At 36.8% G+C, this 15,923-nt stretch overlaps 1 protein-coding gene across 2 annotated transcripts in view; it reads left to right on the top strand.

Moving 5' to 3' along the window:
• The window catches only part of ntn1a (netrin 1a), a 63,319-nt gene extending 47,431 nt beyond the window's left edge, over positions 1 to 15,888 (top strand). For both annotated transcript variants that reach the window (XM_058778362.1, XM_058778361.1), the window contains 2 exons: positions 8,054 to 8,128; positions 13,035 to 15,888. In XM_058778362.1, the coding sequence (XP_058634345.1) occupies positions 8,054 to 8,128; positions 13,035 to 13,363 (404 nt within the window). In that variant the 3' untranslated portion in view covers positions 13,364 to 15,888. The remainder of the gene's footprint in view (positions 1 to 8,053; positions 8,129 to 13,034) is intronic.
• Positions 15,889 to 15,923: the final 35 nt, after the last annotated feature.

Genomic DNA, 15,923 nt, shown 5'->3' with positions numbered 1-15,923 from the left:
ACTGTTTTGCACTTCAAATGGCTGCAATTATTGTTCCTAGGAGGAGGCACCGCAGAGAACAGCGAGCGCGTGGTAGAAGGGAGAGGATTTTTTCCACACGTATTAATTTATTTGTAATGCCAGAAGAACACATTATCCGAACATATAGTTTTGCCAAGCCATGTTATTTTTAAATTGCTTCCGGAAATAAAAGACGACTTCAAACCCTCAACTAGGAGTCATGCAATACCAGCTCTATCAAAACTTCTTGCAACCCTTCATTTTTTGGCCTCCGGTTCTTTTCAATGCACTGTGGCTTCTTTATTTGCGACTACGCTAATTTGCGCTGCGCTTGGTATATTGCGTTGGTCGATTCATTTGCGTTCTTTAATTTGCGCCTTGTTGGTAAATCACCCGCAGAAATTTCCCCTCCCATCGGCGCCGTTTTGGAAATTCTCTCTCGTGCTAATTTGCCCTGTTTAGTAAAACTGGCCATAAAAATATTAACCAACTATTTAAATTTAACAATAAAATATTTCACAACTGCATTGTGAAAACTGACTTTCTTCAATGGACTATCAGTGATTTGAGATAGAGGGTGTTATGACCCATGCAAAATAAACAAATAGGCAAAGCGGAAGGAAAAGGTTCACCATTTACCACAATGTGTTGTTGTTGTTGTGCTTTTGAGGCCTTTTTTAATTGATTTTAAAATTTTCATCATTTTTGTGCGTAAAGTGGGATTTGATTCATCCTAACCCATTATGAAAGAGGAACTGAAATTTTAAGGGGGATCTATTTTTCCAGTTATATCCCTTGACGTGTTCGTTCTTGCCGCAGATGTTTTATAAATACGTCTAAAAGTAAGCAGAACGTCAGACTTAACTTCCATGCCTGCCAAATGATTTCATTCAGCGTCAGACAGTAAAACACTGTCCGCAAATATACAAACGCTTCCCTAAAATTTCTTGCAATTACAGACTAAGTGTCTCCTGATCAGATGTTTAATTTCCCAAGTTTTCTTCCCTGAGCCATCAGCTTCTCTCCTTTTTTTCCCAACATAGTATTTTCAACATAGAGAGTGAACATGCTTTAGTTTGCCCGTATGGAAAGTTTTTGTTGAAGAAATATTCGTCATTCTCACGGACAGAGGAATTCTAGCGTGCAAAAAATCTTTGCAGCTGTTGGTTGATCGTCGCAGACCTCTAATGCTTTACTGACAGATAAGATTGACAGCAGAGCTGCTGGTATTCTCTCTCTCGTGGACCTCATTTCATTCTTCTCTGGGATATTTTCTCTGCCCCCACATTTTTATTCTACCGTCTTTTATTCTCTCTACATTTCTTCCTCCTTTGTCCTAAAATACCGACTCACTCTTCTCTAGCCCATCTGAAACCAATTCTGTGTTTCATGACTGGTAGTTTGGCTCTTGCCAAATGTCAGAACTGCATTGTGAAAACTGACTTTCTTTAATGGACTACCAATGATTGGAGATAGAGGGTGTTATGACCCATGCAAAATAAACAAATAGACAAAGCGGAGGGAAAAGGTTAACCCATTTACCACAATGTGTTTCCATTTGTCATGGCCTGACCCTAAAGCATATGGCAGCACATGTAAAACTAAACTTGTCTTAGTATTTTTTGTAGAAAAGAAAAAGCTAAATCAGTGTTGAACAAAAAAAAAAAAAAACAACAAAAAAAAACTCTATACTGTATAATGTGTGTATATTTTATATTAATATGAAAACATATTTTTTGTATTTATTTCTAAGACTGGTACAATGCAGATATTAAGATTTTTTTTTTTTTAAATTAATAAAATGCAAGATAGCTGCATTATGCCTGTCGTCTGGTTTTTGCACAAAAGAAAGAGTGCTGAACAATTAAAAAAAAAAAAAAAAACTATAATTTGTTTATATGTAATATTAATATAAAAATAATTATTTATTTATTTTTATTATTTATGTATATATTGTTTTTCAACAGCATTTGTCACATTTTAGACATTTCTTTTCTATGGAAATACTAATACGATGCAGCTATTATGTTTTTCTTTTTAAAAATTGGAATTAATTTCAGAATTTCAGTTCAAACAATAAAGGCAAAATTATTAAATGGTCAGAAAATATATGAAATACACCCTTTCCAATCATATAATAGAAAACATTTGGCCAGTTATATTTCAAAATCAACAGATTTTTAAAAACTTAATTTATTTGCAAAAATGGCGTGACCTTTAATCCAGTCAATGGGGGCACCACTGATTTTGAGCCCTTAAAATGCTCGGCCCATCTGGTTTTGAGAGCAACCCTCCATGGAAAGTGCTGCATTCCAAATCAAGCTGATGGAGAGGTGGAGCACAGGACAGACATATTTGAGTGCACCTATCAAAATGGACGCTCCAGACCACCCACACATCCTGCTATGGGACCGCATACATTATACCTTCACGCCAGGCCCAAAGCTCACCTCAGGATAGTGCAATATGGCAGAAAAATATGACCTCATCCAATAGATGATTGCAAACAGATGTTCTTATCAGGGCACCTCCACCCTTCTCTGTAGTTGCCCACGCAGAGAAAGACTGTGATTGAGAAAGAACCTGTACGTTCTTGTACATAAGGGTGGGGCAGGCAGCTGTGTAGCAGGTGTCTATGAGAATGAAATAGGGGAACGGCAGGAGGACAGCGGAAAATCGAGAGAAGAGAGGAGAGGAGGATATTAATATGTCTTCAGCACTGCCACATGGAGGGGAGGAATGCATTGCGAATACCTCTGATTGCTCAGCTCAGACAAAACACATATTGTGTGGCGAGGTCATGCATGGTGTGAGTAACCACTCCCAAGACCCCTGCATAATCCCTCAGACACACACTCATCTATGACTGACAGAGATGTCTCTACAAACCTGCGTTAGGAGATCAGCGCCTGTCGTTTTTACAGTCATTATTTGCATGGATTTGCAGATGCTTAGTTGTAAATGATGGTAATATTTTACATAACATGTTAAAAGGATGTGTCAGTTTTTATTCAACCTCGTGTTGTTTCAAATGCATATGATTATCTGGCAACACTTTAGTATAGGGACCGATTCTCACTATTAACTAGTTGCTTATTAGCATGCATATTATTGACATATTGGCTGTTTATTAGTACCTATAAAGCACATATTCTGCATGACCATATGCTACATCCCTAATACCTAAACTTAACAACTACATTACTAACTATTAATAAGCAGCAAATTAGGAGTTTATTGAGGCAAAAATAGTAGTTAATGGTTTGTTAATAGTGAGAATTGGACCTTAATATAAAGTGTGAACAAGTTTGAAGAATATCATGGCTGTTTTTTTCCCATATAATGAACGTGATTGGGAACTGTCAAACCCCAAAATGACAAAAAGCACAATAAAACTCAAAAAAAGTGACTACTGTATGTTCATTATAATATATTTGTTTGGAAATAGTTTTGAAATCACTGAAATCAAATTGTATTCACTAAAAAAAAACAAAAAAAAAACTGGATTTTCAGTGAGCAGCGTCTTTAATTTTCAGCTGTTCGTCATGCAAAACTATTGCATAATTTGAGAAGACATGGAATATAGAGTAATACCAGCTACTTTTATAGTACTTTCATGGCACCTTTTGTCATTTTGGAGTTTTAGAGCTCCAGTTCCTATTTTGTCTCATGGAACTGAGAGGACAGGATATTCTTCCGAGATGCATTTTTTGTATTCCACAGAACTCTGTAAGAACAATTTTTTCAAATATGCTAAATATTTTTCATGCACATCAGTCTGTGGCCTTTAACACGGGTACTTATTGGTCTTTGTACCTTATCTACTCCTGAAGGTTATATTAGTACTTTAAAGTCCAATAAGACAGTAGTTTTACCCAATGTGATCACAAACAGCCCCCAACCATTCCTTTTTCTGACAGAAAAGAAAGTAAGTCATATAGTGACACAAGAGTGAGTAAATAATGACAGAATTTTCATTTTTGGTAGAGATGCACCGATAGCAATTTTCTTGGTCGATTCTGATTTCTGATTTCCGATTTCTTGGAAGTGTGACCTGCCGATACCGATTTTTGCCGATTCCGATTTTCTCTCTAAGAACTATAACTGACAGCATATACAAACACAAATCTATGCAAATTTCAATGCAAAAAATATTTACATAATAAAATAAATTATTAAACATTACAATTCCCCCAATTTGGACTAAGTTACAGATTTTCTCTCACTTAAGCAACTTACAAAATAAAGTGCTCTGTGACTGGAAAGAGGAAGAAATAGTTAACTTAAAATGAGTTGCTGTATGTAACAAAACAGATGTCATTTCCCACTAAGTTTATAAATGGTCATTTTTTCCCCCTAACCTTATTGAATGTGTCATCTTTCAAATCAAATCCTTACTTTGTTTCAATTAATTCAGTTAGCATAATAAGAAACTGTAGAGTTGTTACTAACGAAATTAGTATTAACAAACGCTTATCTTTCCACTGCTGAGGAAACAGAAGCTGCATCTGAAGTGTTATTAAATGTATTTACACAGACAGTTTGATGAAGCCGAGGTGCCACAAATGCATTTACACTGCAATTTCAAATTCATAAATAATTTTATAAGATTAATGTTTTACATATTTTTTTAAACGTACAAATAAATGTTGAAAAAATGCAATGATACTTTTAAATATGACTAAACCACCAGTAGGTGGCGGCAAGTGTCCGTTTTAATGAGTGAGTCATTTATTCATTCATTCAACCGATTCATTCAAATGGCAAGGCAAGTGACTGTCCTTATGAATGGGCCACTGAATCATTGACTCACTGGATTCGTTCAAAACGTGGATTCATTCAGTAACGAAACACCGCTGTGTTGCTCGGAGACATGAAACATTTCTGCTGTGGCTTTGATCTGAACTATTTTCGTCAGCGAAACTGAGCAAAAAGTGTCAATATTTTGTCTAAAATCTAAGTCGCTTAAATTTAACTTCTTGTTTATTGAAATACTATTGTATAAAATCAGTGTCATTGCAATCGTGTTGATATTGATATTCGGAGAAACACCATGGCCATATAATGTTGCTTATCTAAATCATATTTTGTAAAAAAAAAAAAAAAAAACTATTTCTACCGCAGTATGCATCTATAAATTTCTGTGAGTTACTTTGTGTGTGTGCTGTCTCTCTCAAACACTCACTCAGGCTGTGCAAGCCTCATCTGGCACGACATAAATACATTATCAGTCGCTATTTACATTGAATGCAATTAAAATTAGAATCATTCTCGCGCGAAACGACGTGTTTACACCATGGTTTACACGCGACTGTGAGTGTGCACGTGGCTGTGACGTCATTGCCTGTGTCAAATGCAATAAAAGGATCGGCTCGGAATCAGCAGACTGAAAAATCGGTCTGGTCATGCGAAAAATCGTCCGATTTCGATCACTGGCCGGTCAATCGGTGCATCTCTAATTTTTGGGTGAACTATCCCTTTAACACTTTCACCCTTGTAAGACCAAACGATCCCATAGAATTCAACGAGGCTTCTTGTGATTATAAACGGAACAAACAAAAAAGGGGAGTGAGAGATAGAGGGAGGGAAAGTGAGAATTAGAGAGAGACAGAAAGAGAGTGAATAGTGTTGAATTAGTGTCTCATCATGAATGCAAAGCTCTCATCTAATTTCAAACTGGCCTCTCCCTCTCTCCCATTTCGAGTGTTGGCGATGGTCCCCACACATCTCTGGGCTTCATTTACAGTAATGAAGTTGATTTCTACCCATTCTCTCCCCATTAGAGCGATGCTACCGTGACCAAAACAAACTCTGAATCAAAACTGCACGCGCTGTCTGGTCTGTTTCTTTAAACCATTGTCAGAGTTCGGGAGACAGCTATTTTTCTCCCAAAGTCCTGAATGGAATGAAAGAACGACAGAAAACGAGAAGGATATTTTGAGTGGTTGAGAGGGAAGGAGGAAAAAAAGCAGTTCCCTTTGGAATAGACCCAGCTTGCCCATTGAGTCCCTGCCCCAGTGGGAGCTTGGGGCTCTGGCTATAATCTAATTACATGCTTTATTTGCAGCAATTTGTTTCTCAATCAGTCTCATTCCGAACAGAGAAAGCCTTCCCCCTGTGCGCTCATTCACACCTCATTGTTACAGTTCCCAGATCTGCGATGTGCCCATGAATAGGATTGTCCGTTCAATCGAGGTCCGACTGGAAACTGACCTCAGGTCAGCTTTAGGCTCTTTTTGCTAACAACGGAGTACAGTGTCTGGCCGTCTTCATGTGCTAAAAGACCCAGCAGGTTAGATTGTCAGTGTTAGATGTCAAGGCTTTTCAGAAGTGCTGAGTGACGCTGAATAGCACAGACTCATTAGGCGAAAAGCTATTCTCCTCCGAATCTCCAGACCAACAACTTCCCTCGACATCTAGCGACGGAGAGAATTCGTCCACAAATGTTTCCCCACAGGGGTCCCCACAGTCAGCGTGTAACTGGTGCCCTCCACTCATTCTTCAGTGTCAAACAAGCCTCACATTCAAACTTACACGCAGCTTTCTTTTTACTCACTGGCACCGCTAACAGCGCACTAGATTTGGTGCCAAAATCTCTCGTACACAGCTTTCGCTCGGAAAGACGGTAGGAAAAACACCCATTAAGGCGACACCGGCCTCTGTGGGAGCATCATGACGGGACGGCGAGCTAACCCTACTTCCCCTAAATCAAGAGGGGGCACAATGAGTACATTTGTCCTTGCTGCGGGGGACGAGATGTTTAAATAGGAATCTCAGGGTGCTCATCACCTCCTTAAAGGAGAGCTAATGAGAAATGATGGCTTTCAAAGGGAAGTATCGTGATGGCATTAAACAGGGTTATAGGAAAACAAAGCAGTTGCTCTACAGTCTTCATTTAAATGGAAATGAAGCTGCCACACTATGGACTCTCAATTTCATTTCGGTTACAGTTTCTCTGCCATTTCCAATCTACAGTGTGCACGCGGAGTCCCTCGCGCAACCACTTCGGCGCGACTACTTTCACGGGCATTTTTTTCTGATTCCTTCGTTCCCCGGGCAACCTCATTCACACAGAGAGAATAGCGAGTCCAAAAGAAAGTAAAAGGCAGGCATGGAGCGAGGGTTGGCCGAAACAATGAAGTTTGTTCATATGCAGGCGAGCTGAAAGGTTTTTCTCTCCCCCTCCTCCGTCTTCTCATTCCATCCATCCACTAAAAGAAGGCCATGACAATGTGTGGGGCGTAAGGGGAACGGCAAGAGAAATCTTCTCTATTTAAACATCTGCATGCTCCAAAGAGGTGTTTTTTAATGAATTAATCGAGTCCGTGTCGTCGTACAGCAACTGAGGCGCAACTCGCTTTCGGTTTAGTTATTTATCTGGACGTGCTAAAAAATCTCTTAACCGAAACGCCACGTTTCTTCTTTATTTTTACACGCAACAAGCTTTTTAAACACTTTATGCGCTGCTAATTTCCCCCCTGACCTCCCTTTGTGCTCGGACAACCCTTGCTCCCCCTTCACCGCCACCTCCCTGAGTGCCGAACCAATAAATGCCAAAGGTTGAAATGGTCTTCAGGGGTTGCGGTGGGGGAGGGCGGCATTAGGACAGACGTACAGGGTGGGTTGACAGGACCAGGAGGGAGGAGTCGTGATTCAAAAAGCCCTAATCAGACCCATCATGGCACTGACAGTGGAGACAAGGGTGAGAAATTAGCATGGAGCTGAAAAAAAATCTCTGGGTGGCACAATACACTTGGCCTTAGAGGGCTCCCATCAGAGCAGGGGAGGGTCCAGACATCCAGAGAGCAGAACGAGAGGGACCTTTTGTCTCCTGCTTTTCTAAGGAGCAAAAGACACTTCGCTGAATGCCTCACAAGCCCTATTACAGCCTCACAATTAAACTGGGCAGATGGGTGTCACAACAGGCCAGGGCTTTAGGATAGATGTGTAGTTTGCAGAAGTGTCTCTTTTTTTTTGACAACGTTACCTCTTTTACATTCTTTAATTGTGTTTTTTTTTGCCCTTCCTTTCTTCTTTTAACCTCCAACTTTAGACTGTGAATCCTACTGCAAGGCTTCCAAAGGCAAGCTGAAGATCAATATGAAGAAGTACTGCAAGAAAGACTACGGTGAGTGAGAAAAGTGCACAACACCGTACCGCAGTCCCACATTTACGCAGGTGGCTCAAATCCTTGCCCTCAACAACATCTTTATACTTCATCCAAAGCTGAATTCCCTCGAGCCCCCTCAGTGTTGGTATATTGTAGTGATGGCTTACTTAGGGCTTTCAAGAAGAAAGTCAAAGGATCAAACAGGAGGAAAGGCCATCAGTGAAGGGTTTAGGGGAGGTTGCGTTGACGGACAGCCCAGCAGGTATTTGAGCCCAAAGCGGATCAAGCCATGGCAGTGTGACGGGCAGAAGGGACCGAAGTGCTCACAGATATCCTCATTAAGGGAAGAGCATGTCCCTGTCCTGCATTCCTGGGGGCAGCAGGCTCTCTCTTGTCCATGAAAAGGAGCAGATGTGCAGCCCCTCTCCTACAGAGGTGGGGCTGTTTCATCAGTCAAGCGAGACCCCGTGGAACTTAAAGAGCTTAGCAGATTTAATAACAGCCAGAGCATTTTAACAGCTCTTTTGATTCATTTCAGTCAGCATAGGTCATTTATTGATGGTGAATGAATTACAATATAGATGATATGGGAATAGGTACAATTATAATATTTTTGAACATTAATAAAATGTATACTCTAATACAAAAACATTTTGCCTTGATCTTTGACATAGTTATAATATGGGTCAATGACAATGAATAGTGTCCACAATAATAAAAAATAAAAAAAAATCAAACTGTATCATTTGTATTAATGTTGGTTTTATATGGTTATAAATTTGTTTATATCACTTTCAAGGTTTAAATGTAATGGCTACAATCATTAAAAATGTAATTTAACTATCGAGTAAAAAGTATTTTTAGCACATATATTCCTCACACACTGAATAAATGCGAGTGTACACACATTAATCGTGAATATATTTTTCATGGTGAATTTTTTTAAATATCAAATATTGTGGATTATTTATTTATACATATGTTTTGGGGAAATTGTACCATATGACACTTTACAAACTGAACTAACCTTGCTTTGTCATAAAAAAAAAAGAAATAAAAAAAAAAGAATTCTGATATTTTAAGAGACTTATTGTCTTTTTTCCTGTATAGTTCTGCATGTGGTGTGCAAAACATTACTTTGGTTTTCAAGCATTAATATACATCATAGTAGTTTTTATTTTTCTCCAGAAATTTAACAGAACTTCATTATGATATGAGGAAAGTTGTATCACCCTGATGCATTTTACTTTATGCTCCCCAAAATATCTAAATTAATATTGATTCAGAAATTAAAACAATGCTCATCATATAAGAAGAGTTTTATTCTAATCACTGTATGCATGAATGGCATTATTTAATGAATTTTTTAAATAAATTAATAGATTCAGCCAGAAAAAATAAATAAATTGCATTGTCATTGACCCATATGTGTATATATTTATAGTTTAATTGAGCTGGATACAATTACAGAAAAGTGCTTTTATAATTAATGGACAGGCTGTAAAGATGGTATGTGATAAATGTAACAATTGAAAACTTTTCACCTAAAGACACGATTTGATACATATAAGGAACTGTAGCCTTCAAGAACACTTTAAAAAATATATATATATAACTACAGTAAGCATTTATGCTCAGTAGACTTCTCAAATCAGTTACATTGAAAGCGAAAAACACAGGGGATCCCTGCAGTGTAGAGACGAGGTCTGGCACACATTGGTAGCTGCATCTTATGTGATGAATACTCAATGCCCTCACCTCCTGCAGACCGGCTTTGCATGTTCTCCTTTCTACACTGCCATTACTCATTTAATACTCATTTAAGAATTTATCCAGATAATATGGTCCCCCGCTGCATTCGATTTACAGTTGTCCTCAGTTACGGAGAGCTGGCCGGCTCCCTCTTTACAGGAAAGTGAACAATCTAGGATAAACTCCCACATTCTGAGCATTAAACCTAATCCACTTTCCTTCTGCCTTCTCGAGCATCAGGGGGGCTTTATGCTACAGCAGCATGGGGGGAAATAGCTGGAAATGGTATTGAACTTGAAGATGGAGTCATCTAAAAGACTTATAGGGGAATCGGGCCCTTTGTGGCATGATATTTACAGCCTTATGCCTCACTGGCACATTACCCATAAAACACCACAGGAATCCTGACCACAGCTGGGTCTCCACAGGCTGTGACATGTTGCAGTCACTAGATAAATGACTTCCACCTTTCCAAATGGTGACACTGAAATAAAGTTAAAGGTTTATTCAATTTCATTTGTGATGATTTTTTTGGCGAAAGTAAAGGAATAAAAAATTAACTCACCCTCATGTTCCAATTTTATTTTATTCTTATGTAGAAAACAAAATATGACTTTCTGAAGAATATCCTGGCAAGTTAATAAGGCTTAAACTCAAAAACAAAAACAAAAAAAAGACTTCTAAAATTTCTGAAGTCATAATACTTTTATGTGGGAAACTGATCAAAATTACTCGTTATTTCCTGATAATCATCCTCTCCAGTAAACTGTTACCTGCTGTGAATCATTAAGGAACTGAGCTTGAGAGTCAGAAGAGTGAATTCTTTAAATTATTCATTGAAAATATCCGGCTCCAAAGAATGAGTATTTCATGAATCGCACATTGCTGCGTCTAGGAGAGCTAGACTAGATATCAAGTTTTTAGTGAACAGCTTAAATTTCACTTACACAAAACTATCGTATGCCACCAGAATATTTGCATTATTATTAACAAATCATATGAACCACTTTAATTCACTGATTTACTTTCAATTATATGTAAAAGAACCGCAAGAACATTCTTCAAAAAAAAAAGAAACAAAATGGCACAGTTTCGAAACATGAGGGTGAGAAATAATGACAGAATTTCCTTCTTTCTACCCCCTGCAAAATTGCCCCTTTAAACAATTACCATTGATTTTAATGCTTAAACATTGTAAGGAATTTACAGTTGAAACTAAACGCCATTAAATAAACAGACATGTTGCAATGTAAATTAATCAAAACACACCTGAAGCAGTTGGTCTGTTCTAATCTCCTTTTTTAACTATTAAAGAACTTTGCACATAATGGCACCTGATACAAATGAGTCTAGTGGGATGCTGTGTGGCACAAGATATAAATTGATTCTTGTCAATGTGAAACGGGGTCCTTGTAGTGGTAAAAAAAGGAAACTTGTGGAAAAACATGAATTCTTACAAGCAGAATGTTTGTATCCTGGGGTTAAATGTTGTATATCAGAGGGAAAAAATACTTCTTATGGGTCCAGTGATGTGCATACTCTAACACTAGCCTTTAAAATGTTGAGTAAAGTATGTAAATAATGTAAATAGACAGATACATAGATCACCAACCATTAGCCTGCATGATACAGCCTCAGTCTTTAGCAAAGCGCAAAGCATTACGCAAACGAAATTAAATCTGCCTGTTTTGCTGGTCCTTTTTGTCAAAGTCACCTTACAAAGCACCTTGAAGGCTATTAATAATGAAAGGGGAACAGCATGAGTCTACAGGCAGTTTAAGCAGATTTTGAGGATTCACACTTGCAAGGAATCTCAAACTGCGGCGGGGTTCGAGTTACATGCTTTATTTGAAAGCACTTTAAACTGAAGGTTGACCTGCATTGCTGAGGCAACTGAGACGATACAAACGACTTAATCAGAATTAGAGCCAGACTCTGAATCCACGGCTGAACTATCATTTCAATTGTGGCTGTAAATTTAGGCACACGGGAGCAGTGTATTGCAGCATTTCTATGGTGCAGTGTGTGTACATATATTTATTCAACACAGATTTTAGGATAAAATTTACGCATGCAGTGGGATCCAAAAGTCTAAGACCACACACAAAATTTGTCATTTAAAATTTAATTGAAACCAGGAAATGAACAGAAAAAAAAAAAAGAAATAATTTAGCCTTTTAGATCAAAACCAAATGTGACCCTGGACCACAAAACCAGTCACCAGGGTCCATTTTTTTAAATTTAGATTTATGTATCATCTGAAAGTTGAATAAATAAGCTTTCCATTGATGTATAGTTTGTTAGGATAGGACAATATTTGGCTACTACTATTTGAATATCTGGAGTCTAAGGCGCAAAAAAAAAAATTATATATATATATATATATATATATATATATATATATATATATATATATATATATATAGATATAGAGAGAGAGAGAGAGAGAGAGAGAGAGAGAGAGAGAGAGAGAGAGAGAGAGAGAGAGAAAATCCCTTTAAAGTTGTCCAAATGAAGTTCTTAGCAATGCACATTATGAATCAAAAATTAAGTTTTGATATATTTAAGGTAGGAAATTTACAAAATATCTTCATGAAACATGATCTTTACTTAATATCCTAATGATTTTTGACATAAAAGAAAAATCAATAAATTTCACCCATTATATATTATATTCATATTATTGGCCATTGCTACAAATATACCCGTGCGACTTATGACTGATTTTGTGGTCCAGGGTCACAAATACTAAGAAATTCTGAAATTAGCTTTTTTTTCCAATCCAACTTTTCACTTAAATTATGGAAACAATTGTATTAAATTAGAAATATGCAAAATGGAAACATTCACACTAGTTTTCTGAGACTTTCAGGCCTCATTGTGTACATAAATGAACATACATTTGTATATGTTGTGCAAATGGCCAAATGTCAAATTTAAACATGTTTAGCATTTTTTTTCTTCTTCCATTCAAATATTTTGGTACTTTTTTGTACTTTTTAAAAGTACAAAAATGATTCCATGTAATTTCTCAATTAACTTTGTCTAAAGTAGTTTTAAATATTTTTATTTGAAAAGAAGGCTGTTGAAACTGCTTAATATAATGTCACCCATCTGTATTAATACTGGAAAAGTATCTAATTCTGTTTTCTATTTTCTGTTATTCTACCAGCTGTTCAGGTCCACATCCTAAAGGCAGACAAAGCCGGTGAGTGGTGGAAGTTCACCGTCAACATCATCTCTGTCTACAAACAGGGAGAAAGCCGAATCCGCAGGGGAGATCAGTTTTTGTGGGTCAGAGCAAAGGACGTAGCCTGCAAGTGCCCAAAGATCAAGCCCGGCAAAAAGTACCTGCTGCTGGGCAATGATGAGGATTCCCCTGGACAAAGTGGAGTGGTGGCAGACAAGGGCAGTCTGGTCATTCAATGGAGGGACACTTGGGCTCGAAGACTCCGGAAGTTTCAGCAGCGGGAGAAGAAAGGAAAATGCAAGAAAGCATAGTGAGGGGAAAAGGAAAGAGGTGGCTATCAGAAGCTGGACAGAGAAACAACAGACGAGTGGTGGATGAAAAGACCATAAGGGAAAGGGAAAGAAGAAAAAGGACGGACTAAACATCGCTGCTTTGAATAAAGGCATGAAGAGAATATTAACGTTTTTTTTTTTTTTTTCTATAAATAGGAACATGTGTGAAGGAGTTCACGATGCAGTTTTCATTTCTTATTTGTTTCCTTCAAGATTTGTTTGCTGTTTGCCAATTTTGCACCTGTGTTCAGCATAAAGAAAGGTATTTTATGTTAAATGGCTTTCAGATCCATTTTGGACGGTTTCAGTCTGGTTGAGAATCAGATTAAGCCATATTTAATATTCTAAAACAACCTGGGGATTAAGGACTGATACGTAAAAAAAGAAAATCTGAGAACATTTTTTAGAGCAAAAAAAAAAAAAAATAGGGATAGTCCTTCAGCATGCTTCTTCACTACAAAAAACAAAACAAACATCTTCATTAATGAGTTTTGCATTTAAAAATTCATATGCGCTAACTTGCATAATACATAAATGGCATCTGAGATGCCAACATTTCAGAGATTTCAAAATTCTGTTTGTTTTCGGAAGGATTTTTTTATATGACATCAAAACTAATTTGCTCTTCTTCAGCCAATTTAAAATATAATTTTTTCAAGGTCTAAAAAAGTCTGACTTTGTAACAACCTCCATGAAAAATCACACAATTTGATGCATATATATCTGCATATTATTTTTATCATTATTCATTCAATTGTTGCAATTTTCATTGAGCGGTTTTTCATTGAATACAGATGCAAACAAAATGAAAAGGACAACATAGAAAAGCTCTTGTACAGCGTAACATGTATATTTCATATAACACTACTAACCTTTGAAGACTGGTGCTGCTGGTTTCTACCCAGACCACTACAGACTCTGAAACTGTCCCAGCAAATACACAAAAGCAAATCAAGGTTTCTGTTCAATGTACATGTTTCTGATTCAGTTTTTATTGTCAGAGTTCGCTGATTCAAAGGTAAAAAAAACAAAAAACAAATCATCTAACAATTGCTGAAAAGAAGCTTTGTACATTTTTAAAGTAGTGCCCATTCTCTTCAACAGACACAAATATACTACTTTTTTTTTTTTCTGTTTAAGCCATGTGTTGTGAATCATGCCACAACTTCTTTACAACAAGAAAAACAAATCTGTACACGTAAGTGTTGAAAACTGATTTAGGATCTATAAAAATGTAATAGCATGCTTGTACAAATCCTAAAATTATTAGCATGCATTTACAATTATTTTTGAACTTGGAATAAAACCACCATGTATATTTTTGTATAAGACATGATGATTGAAGTAGATGACTCTAAATACAAACAGCATTTCTTGCTCCATTTGATGCTCTGATTCAATTGTTTATAGTCCAGACATGGATGACGACGTCCTTTTGTTAAAACAGAACTTCAGTGCGACGAGTCCACTGTATAAACAGGCCTTTTCGTAAGTCCTGGAAGTGTTGGTAGAATGGTGTGTATAGTTAGTATTTTTCCTTGTGTGTAAAACAGTATTTAGAAGTGTACGAACTACCTTTAACTAGTATTCATTAACTAGTATTTAGTTTTGTAAAGCAACGGCATCTCTCCTTAGACATTTCCATGTCCATTTAGCATCTGTGAATGTAGGAATGCATGTACAGTAATGTTTCACTACAATAGAGAATTCTCTTCACTGTGAGAAACGCTGCTCATACACACACAAACACACACACACACATTTATTTTGTTACTGATGAGATGGACGTTCTCTAAAGTACAGCTTTTCCACTGATCTTTGAGGGTCATTTAACATTTGCTTGTGTGGTCAGTCCTTCACAGATCATTAAGAAAATAAACTGCAAGAACTGATAATTTCAGCATCAAATACCAAAAAAAAAAAAAAAAAAAAGAAAAGGAAAAAGAAAAAAAAAAAGTCGGATTTGATGAACGGTTTACGTGTGCAGTAATTATCATCTTTACTCAATGATTATTTCTTGTTAATGTACACAATGTATGACACACATATTTATACATATGCTGTATTTACCGGTTACAAAAAATATTCGTAACAGCACATGTAAATGTATTTTGTTTGGCACTCAGTATCTTAGTGCACACTCCTTTTTATTTTAAGTATTCCAATGATGTAAATTTATGTTCAGTTTTTACTTTTCGCAGCAGTGGAAAGATGGCTCCTGTATTTGACATTACCAGCAGACCTTACATACATTGCTTCTTGTTCATATTATGAATTGTAAATTTAGCTGTGGCAAATACAAGACGTCTGGAATATTGTTTTACAGTGCATACTAATATATTATGGTTATTATAAGAAAATATTTAATGACACAAGACATTGTGGATTTTTTTATGTCTTTATTTTATTTTATTTTTATTATTATTATTATTTTTTTTTTTTTTACAGTTTGTGGTTGTTTAGATTGTTGTGATTAAAATCCAGAGGGGAAGATAACTACTGAACACCAACCTGGTAGAACTACATTCAGCATTCATTT

Source organism: Onychostoma macrolepis, chromosome 06 (genome assembly GCF_012432095.1).
Source record: "Onychostoma macrolepis isolate SWU-2019 chromosome 06, ASM1243209v1, whole genome shotgun sequence".
In the NCBI taxonomy this organism is placed as follows: Eukaryota; Metazoa; Chordata; class Actinopteri; order Cypriniformes; family Cyprinidae; genus Onychostoma; species Onychostoma macrolepis.
This window is presented reverse-complemented; position numbering and strand designations above follow the sequence as displayed.